At 34.6% G+C, this 22,688-nt stretch overlaps 4 protein-coding genes across 6 annotated transcripts; 2 read left to right on the forward strand and 2 right to left on the reverse strand.

Annotated features, from left to right (window-relative positions):
• Window positions 1–64: 64 nt before the first annotated feature.
• LOC106718376 (protein PTHB1) lies at window positions 65–4,742 on the forward strand. Its single transcript, XM_045686979.1, has 11 exons — window positions 65–306; window positions 390–478; window positions 648–912; window positions 1,126–1,237; window positions 1,514–1,655; window positions 1,837–2,151; window positions 2,331–2,816; window positions 3,010–3,323; window positions 3,924–4,099; window positions 4,262–4,391; window positions 4,503–4,742. Exons 1-11 carry the CDS (start codon window positions 65–67, stop codon window positions 4,740–4,742), a joined length of 2,511 nt encoding a protein of 836 aa, XP_045542935.1.
• A 325-nt stretch (window positions 4,743–5,067) lies between these two features.
• Window positions 5,068–16,236, reverse strand: LOC106718511 (obg-like ATPase 1). Of its 3 annotated transcripts, none has more exons than XM_045686814.1 (11): window positions 16,105–16,236; window positions 15,624–15,805; window positions 8,355–8,415; window positions 8,132–8,259; window positions 7,809–7,984; window positions 7,595–7,672; window positions 7,401–7,498; window positions 6,897–7,037; window positions 6,414–6,510; window positions 5,947–6,094; window positions 5,068–5,601 (listed from the first exon to the last, which is right to left on the reverse strand). In XM_045686814.1, exons 2-11 carry the CDS (start codon window positions 15,802–15,804, stop codon window positions 5,516–5,518), a joined length of 1,194 nt encoding a protein of 397 aa, XP_045542770.1. In that variant the 5' UTR covers window position 15,805; window positions 16,105–16,236; the 3' UTR covers window positions 5,068–5,515. The 3 variants fall into 3 exon arrangements, with proteins under 3 accessions (XP_045542770.1, XP_045542769.1, XP_045542771.1); XM_045686813.1 differs by having other exon boundaries at window positions 16,068–16,236; XM_045686815.1 differs by having other exon boundaries at window positions 16,054–16,236.
• A 969-nt stretch (window positions 16,237–17,205) lies between these two features.
• LOC123723642 (protein abrupt-like) lies at window positions 17,206–18,383 on the forward strand. The gene has a single exon (XM_045686987.1). The coding sequence runs from the start codon at window positions 17,401–17,403 to the stop codon at window positions 18,313–18,315; it is 915 nt and encodes a 304-aa protein (XP_045542943.1). The 5' UTR covers window positions 17,206–17,400; the 3' UTR covers window positions 18,316–18,383.
• Window positions 18,384–18,691: 308 nt separating this feature from the next.
• On the reverse strand, window positions 18,692–20,272 carry LOC106718489 (protein Asterix). The gene is made up of 4 exons (XM_014512579.2): window positions 20,067–20,272; window positions 19,867–19,978; window positions 19,540–19,655; window positions 18,692–18,835 (listed from the first exon to the last, which is right to left on the reverse strand). Exons 2-4 carry the CDS (start codon window positions 19,976–19,978, stop codon window positions 18,737–18,739), a joined length of 327 nt encoding a protein of 108 aa, XP_014368065.1. The 5' UTR covers window positions 20,067–20,272; the 3' UTR covers window positions 18,692–18,736.
• Window positions 20,273–22,688: the final 2,416 nt, after the last annotated feature.

The following is a 22,688-nucleotide window of genomic DNA, read 5'->3' on the forward strand; positions in this document are numbered from 1 at the left end:
TTTAAATACGCAAACAGTCTGGTCATAATGCAGTTAACTAGTGAGAATATTTATTAATGCTAAGATGTCTTTATTCAAAGTTAAACAGTGGTGGTCGAACACAACTAAAAATACGGATAACAATGAACATTGCTTCAGTTGTATGAAAGTTGATAAATTCAATTCGCACAATGACAGCGATTGTATTCTATTAGGCGAAGGCACATTGTTGAAATTGTTTAAACCTAGTTTAGACCAAGATGGTTTACTTCTAGAGATTGAATTATCGGATATTATTCTACAAATTGAAACTGGAAAATTTATAGGGCAAGTATTACTTTATATTATTATTTTTATAAAACAAAAAAATCGTACTCGGGATTTTTTTTATAATTTTTCTTTTGCTTCAGAATATCTGGAGATCGTGAAATAATAGTACTACATCCGCAAAGCTATGTAATATACGAACTTCATAGAAAAGAAGGCTTAACAGACGCAGGTAATGTCTTAACCCGTATTTCCACTGCCGACACACCTATACCGAACTATATTTATCTCTATTTTTTGGTAAAGAATGAAAAGGATACCAAAATACAAATTTTCCAGCAGTGAAATTAATAAATAAAACATTTCTTGAGACATATTTCATGGATGAAATATATTTCCAGGTGAACAGAACCGTATAACAGCCGTTATAAAACATGCGTTCAAGAGACTAGCATATAACATGACTGTGGGACCTTTCGGTAGTTCTAAAGCTAGAGATCTTATTTGCGTACAATCACTAGATGGTACTTTGAGTTTCTTCGACCAAGATACTTTTCTCTTCATGTGTATTTTCAATGACATTTTGATACCCGGGCCAGTGGCTTACGTCATGAGTAGCGATATGTTTGTAATTTGTAAATCAACTTGGGCATTGGAAATTTACAGGTAAATATTTTAAAACGAGCACCTTTGTAAATTAACCATCTTTAGTAACTTCTTTTATTAACCTTTAAATTTCGTAAACTATGAGAAGATTTTCGAACAGTTTTATCCTTTAAAAACTATAAAACTAGGTATAAGTAATGTTACATTGCTACTTTTGCCTATCCTATTCTAATAGTACATATTAAATAATGAGATTTTATATATTATTTTCAGTTATCAGCAACTTCGTGAATCAAGCGAGTTGAGTTTGCGACAAAACAAAACAAATATTCCTCAATGGACATACAATGCTGGCGAAGAAATATCCGCTGTTCAAGTAATTCGGGTAAATACGTTTCTTTTAGCTTCTTATAATGAATGATTTTTTTTTATTGTCGGAGGTCAAAGTCCATTTTGGTTAGACGTTTATTATATACTAGCTGTCGCCCGCGACTCCGTCCGCGCGCAGTTAAAAAAAAATGAAAAATAGATGTTGGCCGATTCTCAGACCTACTGAATATGCTCACAAAATTTCATGAGAATCGGTCAAGCCGTTTCGGAGGAGTACGGTGGCGAAAACTGTGACACGAGAATTTAATATATTAGATTTCTACCTTTCCAGACGAGTAGTAATTTTTCAAGCATCATTGCGCTGGGCGAAAGACATCTCTACTGTTTCCAGGATAACGGCTTGATGAAGGCTCTTATAAGATTTGATTATACGCCAATATGTTTTCACTCTTATTTAATTGGCTGGTACTATGGTAAGAACACATCATTTTTGTTTACCGCTAAAGGTCGCCTTGTAAAGTTTTTTCGAACCGGTGTATGATCAATCTGTACTTTCAAAAAGTTTCTGGTCTTTGTTTTATCATGCGTAATGTTTTATGTATTTACATAGTTAATTAGGAATTATTATTAAAATTTATATATTCAATTTTCCAGAACCTGGAGCACGTCTTCTAGTAATGGTTGCATCAGACGATTCCAAGCTATACGTCTACGAGGGAACTAAATTACTATGGGCATGTGATCTTATGATGAAAGCAGTGTCATTATCCAGATGTTTTATTAACTCTCTACCAGGTGGCGTGGTCACTCTATATCTCGATGGAAAGATATCTGTTAATTATTTAGGTACTGAGCCGGATTTAAATCCTAGTGTTAACATTGTCAATGAAATTGTAAGTCCAGTAGAAGTTCAAAGGGAACTGGAATCGGTGGAGGAAGCGCTCAAATTAATTATCTCTGACGATAAAGGTAAATTAAAATGATTTGATTCCACATTTTCACGTTAAAGTTTAACTATGATAACTTACCGTAGGTTTCTGAGACTAAAATCTCTGTTTAAAACATATTATCTTTGTTTTTTGAAAGATAGGACAAACTGCACATTTTCGATACATGTTTCATACAAATTTGCTTCTTGTTATTTTCAGAAAGCATTTCAGAATTACCTTTTATAGAAAAGACTATAAGCATAAAGACGACAATTGGTAAACCAATCGAAAATTATAACGAAGATGACATACTTGAGAACGATAAAAATGTACAATCAATGAAATGCCCTTTAATTATTACGATAATTTGTAAAGAGCCTAAATTAATTCAGAATATACAGATTACATACATTTGTAGCTCTCCATTCATACATTCTGACAATAGTAAATATATTGATGACGTCAATGTTACACAGATAATAGAAACTGACATTTTAATGTCAAACGATTATGACGTTTCAAATACCAACATAAAAATATTATTTACTATAATTGAACATACAGGAAAAATAGTAATACTTAACAGAAGTATTATGTTACCTCTGAATCTTTATTGCTCTGTAGGAGAAAAGAATTTAGAGAATCAAATTAAATTAAACGTTCATGTAAATGAAACATGTTTGGATTTAACAAATATATTTACAGGTAAACTTATTTTTAAACCCATTAAATTTAACGAAAAATGGACAGCAGTAAAGCTAAAATGAGTCTAACTCGTTCTCAAGAAAATTAGGTAAATTGAACACTCCAGAAAATAAAATAAAATTTCATCTTTTTTTTAACCTCGTCCTTTTTAAAATCGATTAAAAATAATATTTATTAATTTACATCCATACAGATTTTACAAAAGAAGAATTAAGTAATTTTGAAGCTCCCGTTAACAACATAACATTTAAATATAAAACGACAAATAAAACTGTTACTATTTATGCAAACGAACAAGAATATATAATAGAATCGGATGATTATCCCGAGATATCATCTGTATTGGATCATCTTTTAAATAAACTAAACGAATATTATATTCAAACAAATATCGGAGTGCATATAACAGTAAGGCCTAGTAAAGAATTCATCATTCAAATGATACATAGGTTCTTGAAAAGTATTGAAACTCACGCGAAAGAAAGGATAAAATTGAAGAAATTACAGGTATCTATTGAACAGTAGTTTAATAAACTTTTAACAATAAAATACAGTGCAATCCCTCTTATTGTCTATTAAAAAAGACATAGTCAATATATTGTAATATGTATTAACAATGGTAGACGCCAGAAACAATATCTGTTGTGGGTCAATGGGTCGGCTCAGCCGGTGCAATGCCACGATCACACAGAAGATAATCAAGTGGAAGCAATTCCGCGTTTCGTCTGATGAGTGTGGTACGGAATGCCTAATTTTAATCCTTTAGGAAGGGGAAGTGGATTTGATGGAGGAGGGAATGCACAGGAAGGGGAAATATTCTATTTTTATGCGTCCCTTCCTCCGTCGATAAGATGTAGGCAACGCAGCTGAAATTGCGAAATATGGGCAGCGGTGCTTTGCCCCGCACGCTCAAAAGAGCTAAGAGGAAAACCTTGCCTTGATATAAAAATAATGTAAAAATATAAGTAACAAAATCGGTGGAATTTTACGGAAACATTCCACATTTATTGTTATTAAATTAAATTAACTAAATATTGATTTAATGTTACTAAATTAATATTTAGTTCTTTGTTCAAAGTTTTTTTTCATTAATATTTTATTTGCCAGGATGAGTTGAATATTTTGCAACGCCAGTTTACTGCAGTTCAAAAAAGGTTGCTCGTACAATACGGTTCCTTGCCTCCAGCCGATTGCGACCCTCTAGAGTTTCTTATGAAGGACACGCACCAGCGTATAATAAATATTGTCCATGAAATTATTCATAACAGGAATGTTGTGTGCAGGTAAATAATGTTAACTAACTGCCTATACCTTATTATAGCTCGTCGGTAACGTATACGAAAATATTATGTAATTTTTTCAACATTAAAGTAGGATTTAAATAAATTTAATCTTGCAACAAATATAGATTATGATTTATTTACATGGCAATACTAATTATATAGAGCTGGCAACACTCTTGCTGCTATTGGACGTTTGATCATTTCCATATTAAGAAATACTTCAACTGATACGTTAAAAGTTGTCCTTATTGAAGAAATGCTGTCACTGGATTTATTGCATGATGATTGCCAAGTAAGTTCATATATTTTTTCCATAAAATAATAATATATAATTCTAAAAAAAAATCAAAAACAAAAAATCGTCAATTTTTTAATGTGACCATAATTTAGAAATTTATTTTAGGAATGGGAAGAAGCGGTGACTAAAGTCTCTTCTTTTGTAACAAACAAATTATTCAAGAATTCGGAAAAAGACAAAGAAAAGTTAGCCCCGGTCACTGAACAAGAAACTCTGTCTCACATCAACTTGAAGAGATTTCTAAGGAAATTAAAAATAATTCTGGAAAAAGTATTCGATGAAATAAAGGAAGACAGTACACGAGAAAATGTAGTGCGAACAGAAGAATTAGTTGAAATAATATAATTAGAATGACAACTTATTTCTATTGCTGTTATTAATTAACAACATCAAATTCAAGCTTTTTATTCAAAATACCCTTTTACAAGTCAAAAATACTTTTAAGGCACATCACTAGTGTGAAGTGGCAACACTAGCCGCCATACTCTTTGTGTCTAACTTTATGTCAAAATAAGTCTTAAGTGGTTGCTGCGAATAAACCATTAAAAAAATAAGGAGCAGAGTTATCGAGAGAGTTCGAAAAGCAACACATACCTAGTACCTATAAATCTTCGACTTGAAATCATACGACAAATAAAAAATCAAAGCTATAATTTACAAAAAAGTGTTTATTATACATAAATAAGGTGAACATTAACAAAGCTGTATTTATTATATATCTTAGTCGTAGTGATATAGTCACTGTTGATGTAACAAGCTGTACACTGGCGATGGTGACTGTGATACTAACTGCATACTATGGTACACACTGCAGTGATATTATGGTACATGTTGCAGTCATATTATGGTACACACTGCAGTCATATTATGGTACATGCTGCAGTCATATTATGGTACACACTGCAGTCATATTATGGTACACACTGCAGTCATATTATGGTACACACTGCAGTCATATTATGGTACATGCTGCAGTCATATTATGGTACATGTTGCAGTCATACTATGATACAGTATGCAGTTAGCTGATGATGATGCTGCAGTTAGACGTGCGCGATGCTGTATAGCGCGAGGTTGAGGTACAGCGCGTGCAGCAACAACAGCAGCACTTTGCCGCGTCATTTCTTCTTCGCATCCTTAAGTCCCGCGCCCGCGTTGAACTTGAAGAATATTATATCACCGTCCTCAACTACGTAGTTACGACCTGAAATAATAAACGAACAAATTAGACAAAATTACATTTCACGTGTGACTTAACTGACAGACGTCTATTTCTAGATGAATTGAGCGTTGTATTAAAACCTCACAGAATATATTATTGAATACATACTTCTCTATGGCTTTTTCAGTTTTCTTTTGACGCTGCTCTATAACACATTCTGATTTTTTTGCATCACATAACATCGACTTTTTAAATTGTTTCTTTTTTTTTATATTTATAATTTGGTTGTTTTTTTGTTATTGTGTACTTAATTAATATTTTTTGCTTTTCTTCTCAATCCTTATTTTAATTCAGTCTTCTTGTTTCTACGCTATTTGTTAGACTTGCCTTGTTGTCTATATTTGCCGGCGGCTTTGCAGGCGGCCTCGGTGCCTTCTTCCTTGAAATCTTTGAAGTGCATCACCTCCGCCATTATGAAGCCCTTCTCGAAGTCTGTATGAATTCTGCCGGCGGCTTGCGGCGCTTTCGTTCCTTTCTGCAAATATATTATACAGCAATTTTACTTACCGTCTTTGTAACATTATTATTATTTATAAAGTTCTATAGATTTACAGGATCATCCATTTTGTTATTAATTGTATAACTTAGTATCGTTAAAATTAAATAACGTGAGAAGTTAATTTGTCAGCATCATGTCAATAAAAAGAAAAAAAGAAAATAGCTATACAAAAAGCATAAATTAGCCTATGTGTTCTTCTAGACTCTTCTACATCTGTGCCAAGTTATTTTGAGCCGTTTCGGATATACCTTCTAAAAAACATCCATCCATCTATAATATAAGTAATATGTGAGACCTGTATCGTCCAAGCTTTGACCTCATCAGCGCCGGCCGTGAAGAAGTACTCCAACTGCAGAGCCTTGTATCCCTGCACTATGATCTTATCCAGTGCACTGAAACACATCACGTTATATTACAACCAATTATTAATTATATAACTATAGTTAATTATAGTTAACCATAGTTAATGATAGTTAACTTAAAATGTTAAAACCGATAAAAATCTATGTTCGATGATATTGCACTTCAACTGATTAATTTTTCATTTAAATTTGATTACAATCACAGTGTCCAACTTTTTAAAATAATCAGATTTTAATATTGTAAGCGTTGGCTTCCACTACCGAGACACTAGCTAGAAAATATATTTCTTGAGGAAACAGATAACTTGACAATAGAAACCCACTAAAATATAAATAAACAGTTAAAGTACGGTGTATTTAACAAAATGTGATATTTTTTAAGCTAGATCTATATTAATAATGAGTAGTAAAGTGACCTGGTAATATTCTGTTCCTTCAAGAAGGCCTGCCTGTCATTCGGCTCCATGTCCATGAGCTTGGTCTCCAGCGCGCCCGAGAACGGGATGAGAGGCGCTCCGGGATCGTTCTTGTCAATCCATTCCTTCAGCTTTGGTAACCTTTGACATGAAACATTTTATAATTACACATATCTATAGGAAAATTACTAACACAACATAACTGTAGAAATAGTAATCGAATAAGGATATCCTCAAATAAACTTTAATTTTTTATATATTATAAGGCGGCAAACGAGGAAGCGACCGCTGTCCATAGACGTCCGCAATTACAGTTACATTGCCTACCTTTAATCGACGGAGGAGGGGACGCGCAAAATGAGAATATTTTTCCTTCTTATGCATCCACTCCATCGTCAAATGCACTTCTCCTTCCTATCTTTATAATAAAAGAGTGGGAAGGGAATATTGTGGACGTGGACGTTTCGCAAGTAGTAAGTAACTCACGTCAAAATAGATACAAACCATTTATTCTTTTTGCGGATGTAGTCCTTTTCGGAAAGGTTGACGAGGTAAAGAGCTGGCTTCGACGTCAGGAACAGATATCGGTTAAGTACCTCTATCTGAAAAAAAAAAAACAAAGTCACAGATACATTTGAATAGGAATAATAAAAAAACAATTATAATCAAATTTATAGCATGTTGTATTATATACTTACATCGGCAGCGCTCCAGTCACCAAAGCGAATGTGTTTTTTCTCGTCGACTAAAATTGATTTGATCTTCATAAGCGCGTCCTGGAATATTGAAGAATAAAATCAGTCATATTAACATTTGAAATAACATCAAATTTTTACTAAAAGCTTTAGATAGTTATAGAACATGTGTATAAATGATTTCCGTCTACTGGATTCCAAAGTAAGAATACATTACATATTCAGGCTTGAGCTTCTTGTCTCCGCCGCGGTTGACGACGCGCTCGAGCTTCTCGATGTTCTGCATGAGCTGCTCCTCGTCCTTCAGCCGCAACTCTTCGCCGATCGTCTCCAAGTCCCGCACCGGGTTCACCTCGCCGTCCACGTGGATCACGTCCTCGTCGTCAAATGCACCTAATTACATTATTAACTACACACATATTGCCAAATTCAGAATCATCAGCCACGGAGAACATATATCTTACTACTGACTATCCACTGCCGGACTTCAAAATCAATCCATTTGTTTAGAATTACTGTAGTAATTGAATAAAAACTTACGACAAAGATTAAAAATCGCGTCACAAGCTTTGATGTGCGACAAGAAGGCGTTGCCAAGGCCCTGTCCTTCCGCTGCACCTCGCACCAGCCCCGCGATGTCTACCACGTTCAGGAACGCCGGAACCTTGCTGTAATAATAAAAGGAACATTTTTTTATTAGACCAAGACAAAATCTGTAAAGAAAATAACTTCATTCTTTTTGAAGTTGGCTAAAAAAATTTACCTGACTGGTTTATGATATTCACATAAATAGTCGAACCTCTCGTCGGGTACCGGTACCCTACGTGCTGAAACAAAATGCTAAGTTAGACATCAATTATAATATTTTTGTTAGAAGACATGACAAGGAGGTACTTCCACATTCATGGAGAATATCACCCCTAGACAAAGTGCATTCACTCCGAAGCTATTCTATAACAAATCAATTTAATCACGTGACTTATCGGCAGTTAGTGTCGGGTCTGTATGTTTTTGAACTTCGTTATGGAATCGCTTCGGAGCAAATGCACTTTTTTTAGGGGGCAGATTAGTGATGTCGTTAAAAATCTAGGTATATAATATAAATAGGTAAATATTAACAAAGATGTTATACAATAAACCGTAGCGGTCTTATCGCTCTAAAGCAATTGTCACTATTATGTAAATAGGTACTAACAATAACTTAATAACGGAATGAAAGACACTAGTAGGATATTAATTTTATTGAAAAAATAATCCAAGGCAAATACATAAACGCTATAATAAATTTAATCAGAGTCACATAAACAAGTAAAAGATGTTATTGATTCCTGTTTAATACTAGAAGGTTTTATAACAGTGCCCGAATCCGTTATAATGGGTTTGGGTTCCGTTACATCTTGTATTTCATGTATAACCTTACCCTTACAACACTTCGGATATTGTGCGAAGGGATTATCAATAGACCTTAAACGTAGCCCTACGCTGGTCATGAGTTGACATCTACTTTCAAAAGTTTTAAGGGATTTTTTATACAATGGTATGTAAGAAACGTCAGTAAGAGGATTATGAATCTTGAGATAAAAAGCTACGTACAAGAGACCAGAAATTTGGGCCGTTAATCCCGGATACTTGGGCCGCGCAACATTAACGGAACAACAAGCCTCAGTAATAAGGTTACCAACCGTTTGCTCGAGGTACCCTAAATGGGGAAGGCTCTTTAAGGAAATAGTTGGAAAAACTTTACGCTCCTTGAACACCGTTATGTCATAATACATTTTTGGAGTTGCTAAAAATTTACGCAGACAGATTGAACTGCAAAACAAATATGTTATTTCCTTATATACTGCAGCATATTCCTCCTTCCCCTTTTCGATTCTTTGCGCCGGTAAATTTTCAGCATATGTCACTATACATATGCCATCCTCATAAAGATTAAATGGGTTGATCGTTTTAACAAGCGTAGGTATTTCGGGTATGTTTACATTTTGCTTCAAAAGTGTAACTGGATTCTTTAATACAAAATTAAGGTGCTCTTTACATATCCAGTAAAGATGTTCTTTGTATTGTACAATACCCTTTTTATCGACTGGATACCCGCTGTGCTTTATTATATCGTCAGAAAGACAAACGGGACAGAAGTTCTTGTAATTAGACATTTTGAGTTGAAAATCGTTATCTGAGATACACATCACTGACATCGGTACTGCAGTCGTTTTGTAGTTCGTTAAGTAATAATGGATTTGTGGAATTATTTCACAAATCTTTTTGTCTGCTTTATAGAAACATTTCCATCGTGATTCCTCTGCATTGAGAGTAAACAAATTTTGAGTGTCGTTGTTTATAAATTCTGAAATTCTATTACATTTTTTACTATATTTCGATACTCTATGACTAATAAAATTACGTGAATATGGAGGCTTTGTTTTAATTATGTTCGGATAAATTTCTTTCTGTGAATTTTTTATCACGATACGTGAAACGCCTCGAAGCTCAAAAATAATTAAGGGAAACAGGCCTAATTTTTGAAGTTCCAAAGCTTCAAAAGGTGAACTTGGCAACCCATCCAAAACAAATCCACGCGAAGAACTGCAGTGGCTATTGATAAGAGTTTGAACGGCCTGCATGACAACGTAATTGCTCACACTTTCCCCCTTATCTAGTTTCGATAAAGTTTTCAATGCTAATTCCGTCCATGACAAATCATTCACAATATGTCTAAGAGCGATTCCTTTAGATACACACAACAAACCATATTTCTTTGCAATCTTTGCTGTCAATTCACTTTTTCCTGATTTTGGTGGACCTATAACTGCAATTCTCAATGGATATTCAACAAAATGTTTTATGCTATCATTTACAATATATTTTAAAGGGTTTTCTCTAAATTTCTTTAAGTTAACTTCATTGCAGATAAAATAAATGTGTGATCGATGAATAACGGGAACAATTTTATTTTTACTTTTACTGATGCTGTACGGATTGAATATTGCGTCCGGATTATCATATATATAGACGGGACACATGCGATAAAATTTGCTCAAGAAAAAAAATCCTTCTAATAACAACATTTCGGCTACATCAAGGTCAATCACAAATGATTGCTCGAAACACATTTCACGTTTATTTCGTAGATTCGCAACTTTCGATAGCAACATTCTTCCAACTTTAGTTAACGACTTTGTTCCATTTATGGTGGTTAATTTAATATTTTGTTCCATTAATGTTTCTTTCAAAGTTTGTATATTTTCATCTTCTATCTCATAGGTACTTTCAATTCTGTAAGCAATTTTTTCCCGAACTTCGCTCGGTTTTTCCCATGTGCTTTGATCCACAGGTTCTGGATATTCTGAGATCAATTTGTTGTAAGTCTGAAATAAATTAGTATCAACATTCGACATACCCGAAGGATGTGCTTCGATAATCGTACTCTGGATAGAAAGATTTTTTGACTGATCAAGTGCTTCTATCGCAATGGCGTCTATAATAGTATCAATAATAAGTTTAACGACCACATGCTTGGTTATAAAGTTTTTCCACAGGCGCTTTTCGATATCAAATTTAACACGCGCTTTTTGCTTAGCTTCACTTAATTGTATCTTCCATATGTCAAATAATTTTGGTGATAACCTTTGTGACGATATTTCAGAATTACATTCTAACTCGATTATTAAATCAGGTATGCAGAAGCATTCAATCATATCTTCTACATCGTTTTGAAGTTTTGGAAAACCATCTAACACAAAACCAGTTGTTGAAAATGGCGGCTGGAACCATAGCTTCTTCATTAACTTTTGCATCAATATTGGTATTATTGCCGTACCCTTTTCCAAGTAATTGTAAACCATACGTCTTAATTCGATTTCATTTGATAATATCTCCGCTTCTAAGTTTACATTATCCTCGTTCATATTTAATTCCGTCACCATTTCTTCGTCAATTGGAGTATCAGTAAAACTATTTTCGTACTGTCGACCGACTCTTTTATAGTGACGGGGTATTAAATAATTATTTATGAATTCAACGAAATCAATGTATATTAGGCCATACTCTTTAGCAATTAATTTTGCCGCCGATGTCTTTCCACTACCAATCGGACCCATTATACATATTCTCATTGGTGATAACTTTTTGAAAGGGTCGTTATAAGATTGATATTTTGTTATATCATATTGAAATCGATTTAAAAATTCTTCTTTGCTAAAATAATGCAATTTATTGTCATATTTTAATGTAAATTCTGGTCTACCCTCCCATAAAACACTACAATCGTAATAAGCTATAGGGCAATAAACATTGGTTTCACACAAGAAACGAGAGTCATTATGAATAAGCGAATCATTGGACGTACTTTCTTCACTACCCTGGTTTTCAAACGTTTCATCAACTTCTGTATTTCCTTCTGGGCAATAGCTGTTGCGTATTTTTACCAATACTTCTTCCACTATCTGGATATCTGATTTATTTTCAATTTGAACTTCAATACACGCCTTGTCCATATTTGTTATACTACCTTTTAAACTCTCCCAATCTTCACGAAATTTATTTATGGATTCGTTTAGGGTGTTAATTATTTCATTTTTGTTAACAAAGATCGATTGAATAATACTATAAATAATATCATTTATAAAAAATTCTAGTGTAACAGGTTCAGGTGTCGAAGTATATTTAGATTCTAATTTAATTTTAACAAGCGGATCATTGGCTAAACGAAAGCGTGTTTCATGATTTTTTGTACTTATTGTCAAATTAATATATTTCCTTTCGATGTCTTCATCCATTTCTCTATCCTCAATTATTGCTACAGTATAATCAGGAGCTAAAGACGATCCTAAAAGGAAATCCCAGTATTCCGCATCTGACGGAAATCCATCGATTATGTACTTGCCGTATTCGTGCTCACCATTTGATTCTGTCTGTGTTTGAATATCTAGGTTTGCTAATTTTGCTGTCAGCTCTTGCATTATTTCTGAGCTGTTCGGTTCTACATCAGTTTGTCTGTTGTTTTCTGAAATATATGCATATATAGCTTCCATAACATCGTCATCGCCGAGAACGGGCACTGCTGGATTTGGTATTACCTCAGTTAACTCGGGTGGTGCGTACTGAAGCAAACTGTGACCGTCAAGAACCTGTTCACATATTTCTACATCATCCAAAAACGGAAAGAACTGAAGATCAACTCGGAGTTTTTGAACTCTATTGAAAAGACCTTTGCGTTTTGCGGACGCGCTGCTGTCAAGTACTTCGTCTTTGATACTCAGATATTCTCTTTGTAAACGTATATAATTCTTTAATTTCTCAACGCATGAAGTATACCATAAATTTAAATTAGTCATTTTATTCTGCTCTTTGGTTTCCCACTCGGTTATTCTGTGTCGTTCTACTTTTTCTTCTATTACAGACCATATCGAATTTGTGAAATCATAAAATTTTCTTTGCTTAAGGTCATTAACAAATGACGTGTAACATATAACTGGAGCATTGAACAGCCATGATAAGCATTGAGCAACCATACTTTTGCCTGATAATTTTGTTCCCGTAACTATTACTCTGCAAGTCGGTTCTAGATATTGCAGCTTTAAAAAGGATCGCGGATTTCTACAAAACGCCACCATATTATCCAATGACGACAAGAGATAAATGCGGTTGAAAAACGCAACAGCAAATCTTGAAAGTCCTTGCACTGCATGCCTTTTTTTCAGTTCCACGGGACATCTGTTATACCATGGTGATGCATACCGGCTGAATCTTTTTGCGCCGAATTTGATGACATTCATTTCTTCAGCTAGCTTCCAAAAACTTTCTATGTCATCAGAAGGTTCTTCAAGATACAAAGGTTCTGGTATTAAAACTGGCTTCACAGGCAAAAGTAAAAGTTTATCAAATAAAAGGTTTGTCATTTCATAAATTGAATTACGGCCATCCAGTTTAATAACAAATTTGGATTGAAAGTCTTTTATTTTCTTCTCCAAATAAGGTGTTACATGGGATTGATAGTTACACATTTGATTTGTTGCATTTGAAGTAAAATTAATGGGTAACCGACAGTAATATTTCCTATTTAAAACACTGGTATCTATAGGATTTAATACATTCTCATTGACAACATATTTAGTAGGCCATCTAATATCTGATTCATTTCTTGAAATGAATGGATACATGGGACTTGAAGAAGTTAAATAATTGAAAAATTTTCGATTCTTTTTCGTAATAGCATCTGGGTCTGGGCACGTAATAAAAATTATTATCAGTGGATTAGCTTGAAAGTCAAACAGTTCTTGGCACTGTTTGAGCATTACCGATTGCTTAGAACTTAATGAAGATTTGTTAGATATTATGACCCCAGAAGAAGGTTCTAAAATAAACTTTGGCAATGCTACTATTTGTATTACTTCTTCCTCCATATCAGCATCTGGTTCTTGTTCATCTTCTTCTTCTTCTTCAATCTCACTCTCAATTTCCAACATGTTTGCACTACTCTGAGAAGAATTTACAGCTTCAGTGTCATGTTTTCTACCTTTTCTTCTCTTTTTAAAGACAGTTTCAATAATACCATCTACTACTTCTTCTGCAATCAAAACAGATTCTTCATCATGTAAGTTCTTAGTAAAATATTCTATATTTTTGCTTGAAGTTACTAATGGGACACCCGAGATGACATAACCTCGATGTTGTACTGCAGGGGATTGTATTTTCTTTTTCATTATAGTTATAATAGTGTCATATTTACAAATATTGTTATGGCGTAGATTAAAATCGATACACTTTCCAGTTATACTTTTTTGTTCCATTTCGTCAACTAAAACATTTTTGGGGCTTATGTGTACAACATTGAGTTTTTTCGCCATACTTTCGCCGAGTGAGTAACCTCCGGTTCCTGGTTTTCCAAGAATAATATAGCATGTTGGTTTCGAGTTTAAAAATGCTTCCTGAGAATCAATATCAGTCCAAGTATGATAGAATTCTAGATTATCAGGTAGAGGAGCAGCAGTATTATTTAGACCCAATATAGCAGCAGCAAGGGGCCGTAGGTCATAATCAGGTTTTTTAACTGTACTCTTTATGAAATTCAAATTGCCTGAATAAATAACATTCCTATCTGGAGCAACATTTTTAATACCATTTTTGTCAACTATTTTCAACTTTGGATTATAATTATCAGTTTTCACTGTATCCATAATAAAATCCAATGAATTATTTAAAATTCATTAAAACATCAGCTGTCAATCAAAATGACAAGCATCTATAAAATATGTGCAAATAGGTTTTATATATATGTGTTCTATTTTAATGATCAGCCAATACATTAATTATTGTAGACAATTATTATAAATGAAATAATTTTAGTCTAAGATTTTGCAATACTTTACAAAAGCGAATCATGCCGAAATATAATAAAATGGGTCTTAAACAACAGGAAATGGTCTCACTTACATTGTTTCGAGGTTTTTATTTTGGAAGTCATAGTTTATTTTGAAGAAAAAAATAAAAATCGTAAAAACTGCATAGCTTAGGTTAGAGTTGAAATATTTTAATAAGATTGAAAAATAAAATGTCTGTAAAGCAAAAATGTGTTATGTAGAATTTAAATTAGATCATTTTCTATTATAAAATGTGATTGTTATAAAATCGTAAATTCGAAAATACCTGTTACTAAGAAAAGTATTAAACAGTTTTACTTTATTTTTTTCAAAATATATTACGACCCCAAAAAAAACTTCAAATCAGTGTGCAGGAGAGAATTTCCTATTGTTTAAAATTAATTTGATGAATATTTGTCATAATTTGCTTCTGTAGTTTTACCTAAGATTTAAACTAAGATTTCAAAGTATACTACAATTGCTTCCATATTTTACACACATATTGTTTTATATGTATTAGCATAACATAATATTGTAACATGTTTATAATGAATATATCAGACTTAAAAAGTAAAATGTTTTAATTTTTGAATCATAAAAAAAAATGAAACAGTATAAATACATACCTACATTAAATAAAATATAAAATAATAATAGAAATTAATACTTATTTTCATTAGGATCAATTGTGCAGAAAGGAAAGTTTTCTGCGGCTGCTTGACTTTTGGTAAGTACATTGAAGAATGTAGACTTTCCAACATTTGGTACACCAACTATACCAACTTTTAAATTTGTGCCCACTCGTCCAATGAGTGGCTTCTTTTCCGGTTCTTCTACCTTTTTAGGAGCCATTCTGCGAAAAAATAATTACTAAGTAACAATTCTAGCTAAATACTGCGAAAATATACAGGGATATGAACAAAACAAATCAAATTAGGAACCTGAGTAAACCAATATATATTCACAAAAAATAATAAATTGTCTCGTTTGACATGTTTTTAAACAGTTTGTTGTATTACATGTAAACTTAAATTAAATCTTTAAACACGTGGATTATCTTATTTTAAAATAGAATATAATAGTACAGTAAATGTAACCTACAAGTATACAGTTACCTTGCGAAATAGCCAAAAATAATGTAGCAGTACTCACTAGAAACTTTAAAAGTCAATCTTATAATTAAATCTAAAACATCAATATTCACAGACTTAAAATTAATTAAAAACTTTTAACATGTTGTGGCATGAGAATGTTGGATTCTTGTCAATTGTCATGTCAAACGCCGCTAAACGCTAAAAAATTGGAAATTAGTGCTGCCATTATTGAATTTCCTTAAAATGTATCAAGTTTCTTTGAAAATATTTTTTTCCAATCACGATAGATAGATTTAAAACAATTAAGTGTAAATGCCTTTGAATTTTATATTTGCAGTATTCATTATAATTATTTTGCTCATTTGCTAAACGATATTAAATTCCTTCAATATTTTGTGTAATTGTTTAGTAAGTTACTACCTGGATATTAGAGCTATATGGGTTAGTCGGTGTTAATGTAAAATTACAAAATTATGAGTATAACTATTATTTAGTCAACGTGACACTCGTTTGGAATATTATATTGGTTCCTTATTTTCGTCCAAAAAAATATCTCCCATATTTTGTACTTATTGCTTTTATTTCTGTAATCTTTAGAAAACTCGAATTACATATGTCTTTTACAAGGAAAAAAAGGGGATGAATATGAAAGATTACGCACAAAAAGATTCAAATGAAGGTAGTTTATATTTTAAATGTGTTAATCATCATAAAACCGGATCAATCGGAGGCCAAGACCCACTTTGGGTCGCTGCGTCAGCGGAGTAAGTAAGTAAGTCAGCATAAAAACTTGCTATATTTTATCTTACTTTTGCTTATTTAGAACTCGTGATATTACATATCGCAATAAATTAGGGTTTTTCCAATCCATAGTCTAGGCTAGGTCACTAGGCCTTCAGTTAGTACTTACTATAAATTTGTCTCTGGTCCTGAAGCGAAACCACGGCAAGATCCTCCATCTTTTTACCTACCCCCACCCCATTTACATTTATTGATTTTTAAGAGTTATTAGTATTATATCATGCAGCAATCTCATCCTTCGACGATTGTCGAAATTTTAAGTGGAAGTTATAAAATATGTGTTATCAATTTTAACATACGCGCGATAAGACGCGCCAATTAGAATACCTAAACGTTTTATTAATTTAATAACCGTTCTATTTGTATTTTAATTATAAAAATGCCATAATCATAATTTATTATCTAGTAGGTATCTCCATCTAACGAGAAAAAAGCACAAGGCAACGTAAAACAGATTAATTTGTGGAACTTGCCGCAAACAAAAACCTTTCCATGTATTAGTAGAAATACTTAAGTTCAACTCTGTAACATATATAATAATTGTTTTCCCACGATGACAAAGAAATATTCTTTGCGTTGGATTGATTTCCATACAAACTTATATCAGTCTCTTGAATCTTTTCTTAAAGCGGAAGAGTTAGTGGATGTGACGCTGACGGCGGGTGGAAAAAACTTTCGTGCTCACAAGCTTATTTTGTCAATCTGTAGTCCTTTTTTCAAAGATCTGTTTATAAAGAATCCTTGTGAACATCCAATTGTAGTCCTAAAAGAAGTAGAACACGAAGAACTTTATAAACTTCTACAATACATTTATCATGGAGAGGTTCATGTCACGGAAGAGGAACTTAATCCGTTTCTAGAAACGGCAGAATTTCTTCAGATCAAAGGGCTAGCTTCAGTCAGAGAGAAGAATGAAACGGCGGCTGCTGAATCCAATGACCAACAAGCAACGAAGGAGCCGAACCAGCCCCTTGACCTCGAGTCTGAATGTTATTCTAAAATAAAGGACACAACAAAAACTACCGATTCTTCTAAAGATTCCGTGGGCGAATCAATACAAAATGCTTCTGAGACAGATTCACTAAAGCGTTCCTTTGACAGTACTTCAAATAACGACATTTGTAGCGACGTGAAAAAAGCCCGCCAAGATAGCGACGGTGAGGTACCTAATGAAAGTGGTAAAGAGAGCAAATCTATTGGACCTACGGTTGGAACCGTTTGTAATAACAGACCAGAAACTGCTAAAAATGCCGGATCGAATAGAAAAACTAACACGACAACCAGTTTTAAATGCGTACATTGTCATCGATCCTTCGCCAATAGCTACAACCTGAAGGTTCACATTCAAGACAAGCATGATACATCAGAGGGAAATTTAGTGTGCCATAAATGTCACAAACACATGAAAAATCCATCATGTCTTCGTGTTCATATGTATAATCATCACAAACCGGCATCACAGTTTTAATTATAAACCATAAAGAGATATGTGCAGAGAAAATTATGTATATGATTTCGTTGTGGCTCAATCTAATTGACACAATATGAGACAATTCAAAAATAATTGATAGTCATATCAAAGAATATTCTAGTCCATAAAAATATTTACAAAATTTCATGCTAAAGGGATGATAACGATGATGATAGAGCAAAATCTTTTTAAAATTTCATATTGATTTCTATGAATCATCAAACACCCCCCTAATATTGTAATTTGCAATACTTTATAGGTGGGGAGAATCAAGGTTGAGATAAATTGTAGACGTGATTCCATCTATAAATTACAATTTCTGAATTGAAACAGTTCAATTAAAAGCTTTTGTACATAGTGTAAATATATTTATTGCTATTATATTAACAATGACAATGTTTTAATAAAAAAAATGAAGCTAAGTGGTTAACGCAGTCCAAGGCGGAGACATTGGTGCAGGATTTTGTAAGTATGACATCACCACTGCAGAGATCGAAAGCATGAATGAACTTACTATCTGAAAAATGAAAAAGAAAAAAGAAATTCAATGCATATTATGGAACATTTACAGTGAAATGTGTTAATTAACCAAATGTAATGAAATTTTTTAGTGACAAACAAATAACCTGGTGAAAATTTATATAACAATACAATTACTATTAGATAACCTAATAAGCTTGTATAATCTTATTGCATTGTTGTTTTTCTTTAACAATGTTTTATTTACCTAAGTTCGAAATTTCCATACTTTTATATACATTAAAATTGTGTCAAAGAAGAAACTTCCGTTACAAGGTTACTTAAATTATTCAAACTTTCGTGAGATATATATATGTGAGTGTTTTAGCCGTTTCTATATAAGTTAGTGACAAGGTTACTTATTTGCGTAGTTATAAATTAGAGTATAAGTCAGTGTATATCAGGGGGTCTAGACAAACTAACATTCTATAAGCAAAGTTGAAAAGTCAAAAATGTATGGAAGTAACCTTCGATATATCACATGCATGTCTTTTTCCTTTTCATTTTGACACATTTTGTGGATTCTACTAGAGATAGTGATAATCAAGTTACATTGTCTAGACCTGCTAGTCTAAATTAGAGATAAATGTGCCAAAGCTTCATAGGTGATGGTGTTATTCATAATGTTTCCATATTTTAACATATACAAAATAAAATTTAATACACAAAAATATTTCTTTTATTAACAAAATACTTTTATACCTGCTTTGTATCATCAGAAACCCTTGAATTAGCAAAACTGATACTAGAACAGAAGACAGCTGTCCAGGCACACCATTTAAGTCTCATCATTAAGCCACACATTGAGAATACCATTCCTGTAAAAAAGAGGATTACAATTATCTCTATTCTTCATATTAATAATTTATGGTGATGTAAGGGAAATGGGAATAAGGTATTATGAAGGCACAGGGAGAGTTTGCCAGCGGAATATCAATGTGGGTTCATTTGTTGCTTTTGAAATCCTGTAGCCCTCTCCAGTACCATTGGCAAATAGTGAGAAATTTTTTTTACATCAATAATACATACCAAGAATATTCATGTAATCCGTAGTCAGGTCTTCAGCCGGAGCCGAATTGGGCGGTGGAGGCTTAAAACGGCGTTCACGGTCAGCACGTCTGGGATCTGAAGTTAACTGCATCTGAAAAATAATTAATATTCAATCAGTTTTATCGATTACAATGGACAGTCATTAAAAACATTTTACCAAACCTGCCATGGTCACTTACTTTTTGTGGTTTTATTACTGGGCCACAAATTATTAAATCTTCTCAACCCTTATTGTTAATAACACTTTTGGTACCCTTATCCTTCTATCCAATGAAAATTTATTGGCAAACTTAAAATTGTTATTATTCCAGATAACTATAATTTAATTTCAACGTGAAATAAACTTAATTAGGAATCGAAAAGCAATATTGCCAATTGTCAACGTCAAACTCGAATTGTAAAATCTCGTGACAGCTGTCACTTTCAAATATCAAGTTCGTTCAGAAAGACAAATCGGTCATGGGTTCAAAAGTATAAGTAAGTAAGTATAACTTTAATTTATTGTAAATTACTTAACAATTAGTTAAAGTACAATATTTGTATTTATTTAATTTTAAGGTGGATAAGTTTTTGAAGTTCCATTGTTTACTAACAATATTATGTGAAACTTATTTTTAAGCGACTATAAAAAAGGAGTTTTTCCTCCTGTTATTAAAATAAGGAGTTTTTTATAACCTAGCCAAGAATATAAATGTCGTAGCTAGTGTGAAAAAAATAGTTACATATTCTTCTGCAATATGGCGAGGATTTTTACTTTTCTGGTCTGGCTATACTTCTAAACTTTTATTTATTAACTAGTTTAATTTTTTTTCCGGACATTTTCATGGATAAATCAACTTATGTAGCCAGGACATATCGATTAACTTCATTTCCTGAACCTTTAGACCTATCATCACTAAGCAAAATGCTTAACAACCGCATGCAGTTAAAAAATGTTTGTAAAAAATAAGTATTCTAATAGTACCTATTTTCTCTTTCACCGAAAACGACAAATGACACGATGATCTTATCAAAATCGGACTCCAGTTTATAATCTTAAAAATAAATTATTTCATTTTCACAAACAAGAATATTACAAAACTTATAATCGAATGTCATCTTAATTTACATGTAATAAGTGCCGGCCTTAGGTATAATCTGATTGATTCGATTCAATATCATATCTTAAAAAAAATTGGCATTAGTTATTTTGCTATTGATAATTTCTTCGAAGCCTTTTTTTTTTTTTTTTTTTTATAGTCTGGAAATGCATTTACGCACCCCCTACGCCGGGCTGTGCAATGGCGTAGGGGAGTGTGGGACTCGCCGGCCGCAGAAGGCGACCGGAATACCCACTAAAACCAGACTGCCCTCTCACGCGTTACGGCGGGGCCACGGGAACGCGTTAGCTTACTTCCGTGACCCCGCCTGCGTTTGGCCTCTACGGCCCTCAAAGTTTAAGTCGTGGGGAGAAGGGCAGCAGCGAATTGCCGCCTCCTTCTCCCCACTCTTCTCTGCCGGAGCGGGGGCGCTAGGGGATCCCCTTCGCGCTCCCGCTCCCTCTCCTCCTTCTGCGACATGACTGTTTCGCAGAAGGAGGAGACCGCGTTCCAAGACCTCTCACTTCCCAACATGGCGCGTACAACGCCGGGAAGTGAGAGGTCGCCGCCAATCGCCGCCACTAGGGTGCGGCGCTCTTCTCTCCAGGCGCAGCACACTTCGAGTGTGTGCTGCGCCGTGTCCTCGTCGGCGCCGCACCCGTGGCAGCGCATCCTCTCCTCCCTTCCGATCCGACACAGGTACCGTCCAAAACAACCATGTCCGGACAGCACCTGTGTCAGTCGGAAGGTGAGGGAGCCGTGGCTCCTCCCACACCATTCCGGGAGCAGTGGGCGTATGGCCTCTATAGTGCGCACGCCGTATTTGGCGTGCGCTAGGCCTCTCGCCCACAGCTCCACGGTCGTCATTCTCCTCGCCTCCCGGGCGCGGGAGATCTCCTCTGGGGCCGGGGCTTCGCCCCGGGCTCTTTGTGTGGCCCGCGCCCAGTAGGCTTCAGCCAGCACTCCCGCCTCGATTTCCCACGGAGGGGTGCCGGCCAAAACGCAGGCCGCCGCGTGGCCTACCGTTCGGTAGGCCCGGCACGCACGCGCCGCAACAATGCGTTGCGGCCTGCGGAGGAGGGCCCTGTTCGGTGCATTGAGGGCGCGAGCCCATATCGGTGCACCGTACAGGGCCATACTTTTGACGACCGTGGTGTACAGCATCCTCGCATGTACACCCGGACCGCTGAGGTTAGGGAGGAGCCTCGCCAAGGCTGAGGCCGCGCCCACAAGCCGGGGGGTCAGCGCTCGGAAGTGGTCACCGAAGCGCCAACCCCCGTCGAGGACAAGACCCAAATATTTTATCCGGGCCTTGACTTCCTCTCCGTTGACCCGGAGGGTGGCCCCCGCAGGAACCCTCCACCGAGGCCCTTTAAAACAGAGGGCCTCGGTTTTGCTGAGGGCCACTCGGAGGCCTAGTGCCTCGATCCTCCGGGTCAATAATGTGGCTCCGGCCTCAGCCCTTCTCACCAATCTACTCCACGTGGTGTCCCGGAAATTTCTTCGAAGCCTAACACAATGGCTGTTAACTGATTATATCCCTAAATAACTTGGGGTAAACTGTATTATACATTTACACTCTTTCTAGCTATGATACATACATACTTGGTTTTTTGAAACCTCTTAATGTTATTAAGTCAAAATTAGTCTGTGTTCCGACTAACTGGAATATATAACTAACCTATTACCTAACCATTTTTTTAAGAATGCCTACCGCAGGTG

Source organism: Papilio machaon, chromosome 4 (assembly GCF_912999745.1).
Source record: "Papilio machaon chromosome 4, ilPapMach1.1, whole genome shotgun sequence".
In the NCBI taxonomy this organism is placed as follows: domain Eukaryota; kingdom Metazoa; phylum Arthropoda; class Insecta; order Lepidoptera; family Papilionidae; genus Papilio; species Papilio machaon.

Coding starts and splice junctions, on each gene's coding strand:
- LOC106718376 (XM_045686979.1), top strand. CDS start 65: ATGTCTTTATTCAAAGTTAAACAGTGGTGGTCGAACACAACTAAAAAT. Junction 2,152..2,330: donor AATTATCTCTGACGATAAAG/GTAAATTAAAAT, acceptor TGTTATTTTCAG/AAAGCATTTCAGAATTACCT. Junction 4,100..4,261: donor AACAGGAATGTTGTGTGCAG/GTAAATAATGTT, acceptor CTAATTATATAG/AGCTGGCAACACTCTTGCTG.
- LOC106718511 (XM_045686814.1), bottom strand. CDS start 15,804: ATGGCTCCTAAAAAGGTAGAAGAACCGGAAAAGAAGCCACTCATTGGA. Junction 7,985..8,131: donor CGCGATTTTTAATCTTTGTC/GTAAGTTTTTAT, acceptor TAATGTAATTAG/GTGCATTTGACGACGAGGAC. Junction 6,511..6,896: donor AAGGAACAGAATATTACCAG/GTCACTTTACTA, acceptor GATGTGTTTCAG/TGCACTGGATAAGATCATAG.
- LOC123723642 (XM_045686987.1), top strand. CDS start 17,401: ATGACAAAGAAATATTCTTTGCGTTGGATTGATTTCCATACAAACTTA.
- LOC106718489 (XM_014512579.2), bottom strand. CDS start 19,978: ATGCAGTTAACTTCAGATCCCAGACGTGCTGACCGTGAACGCCGTTTT. Junction 19,656..19,866: donor GGATTACATGAATATTCTTG/GTATGTATTATT, acceptor TCTTTTTTACAG/GAATGGTATTCTCAATGTGT. Junction 18,836..19,539: donor TTTCTGATGATACAAAGCAG/GTATAAAAGTAT, acceptor TTCATTTTTCAG/ATAGTAAGTTCATTCATGCT.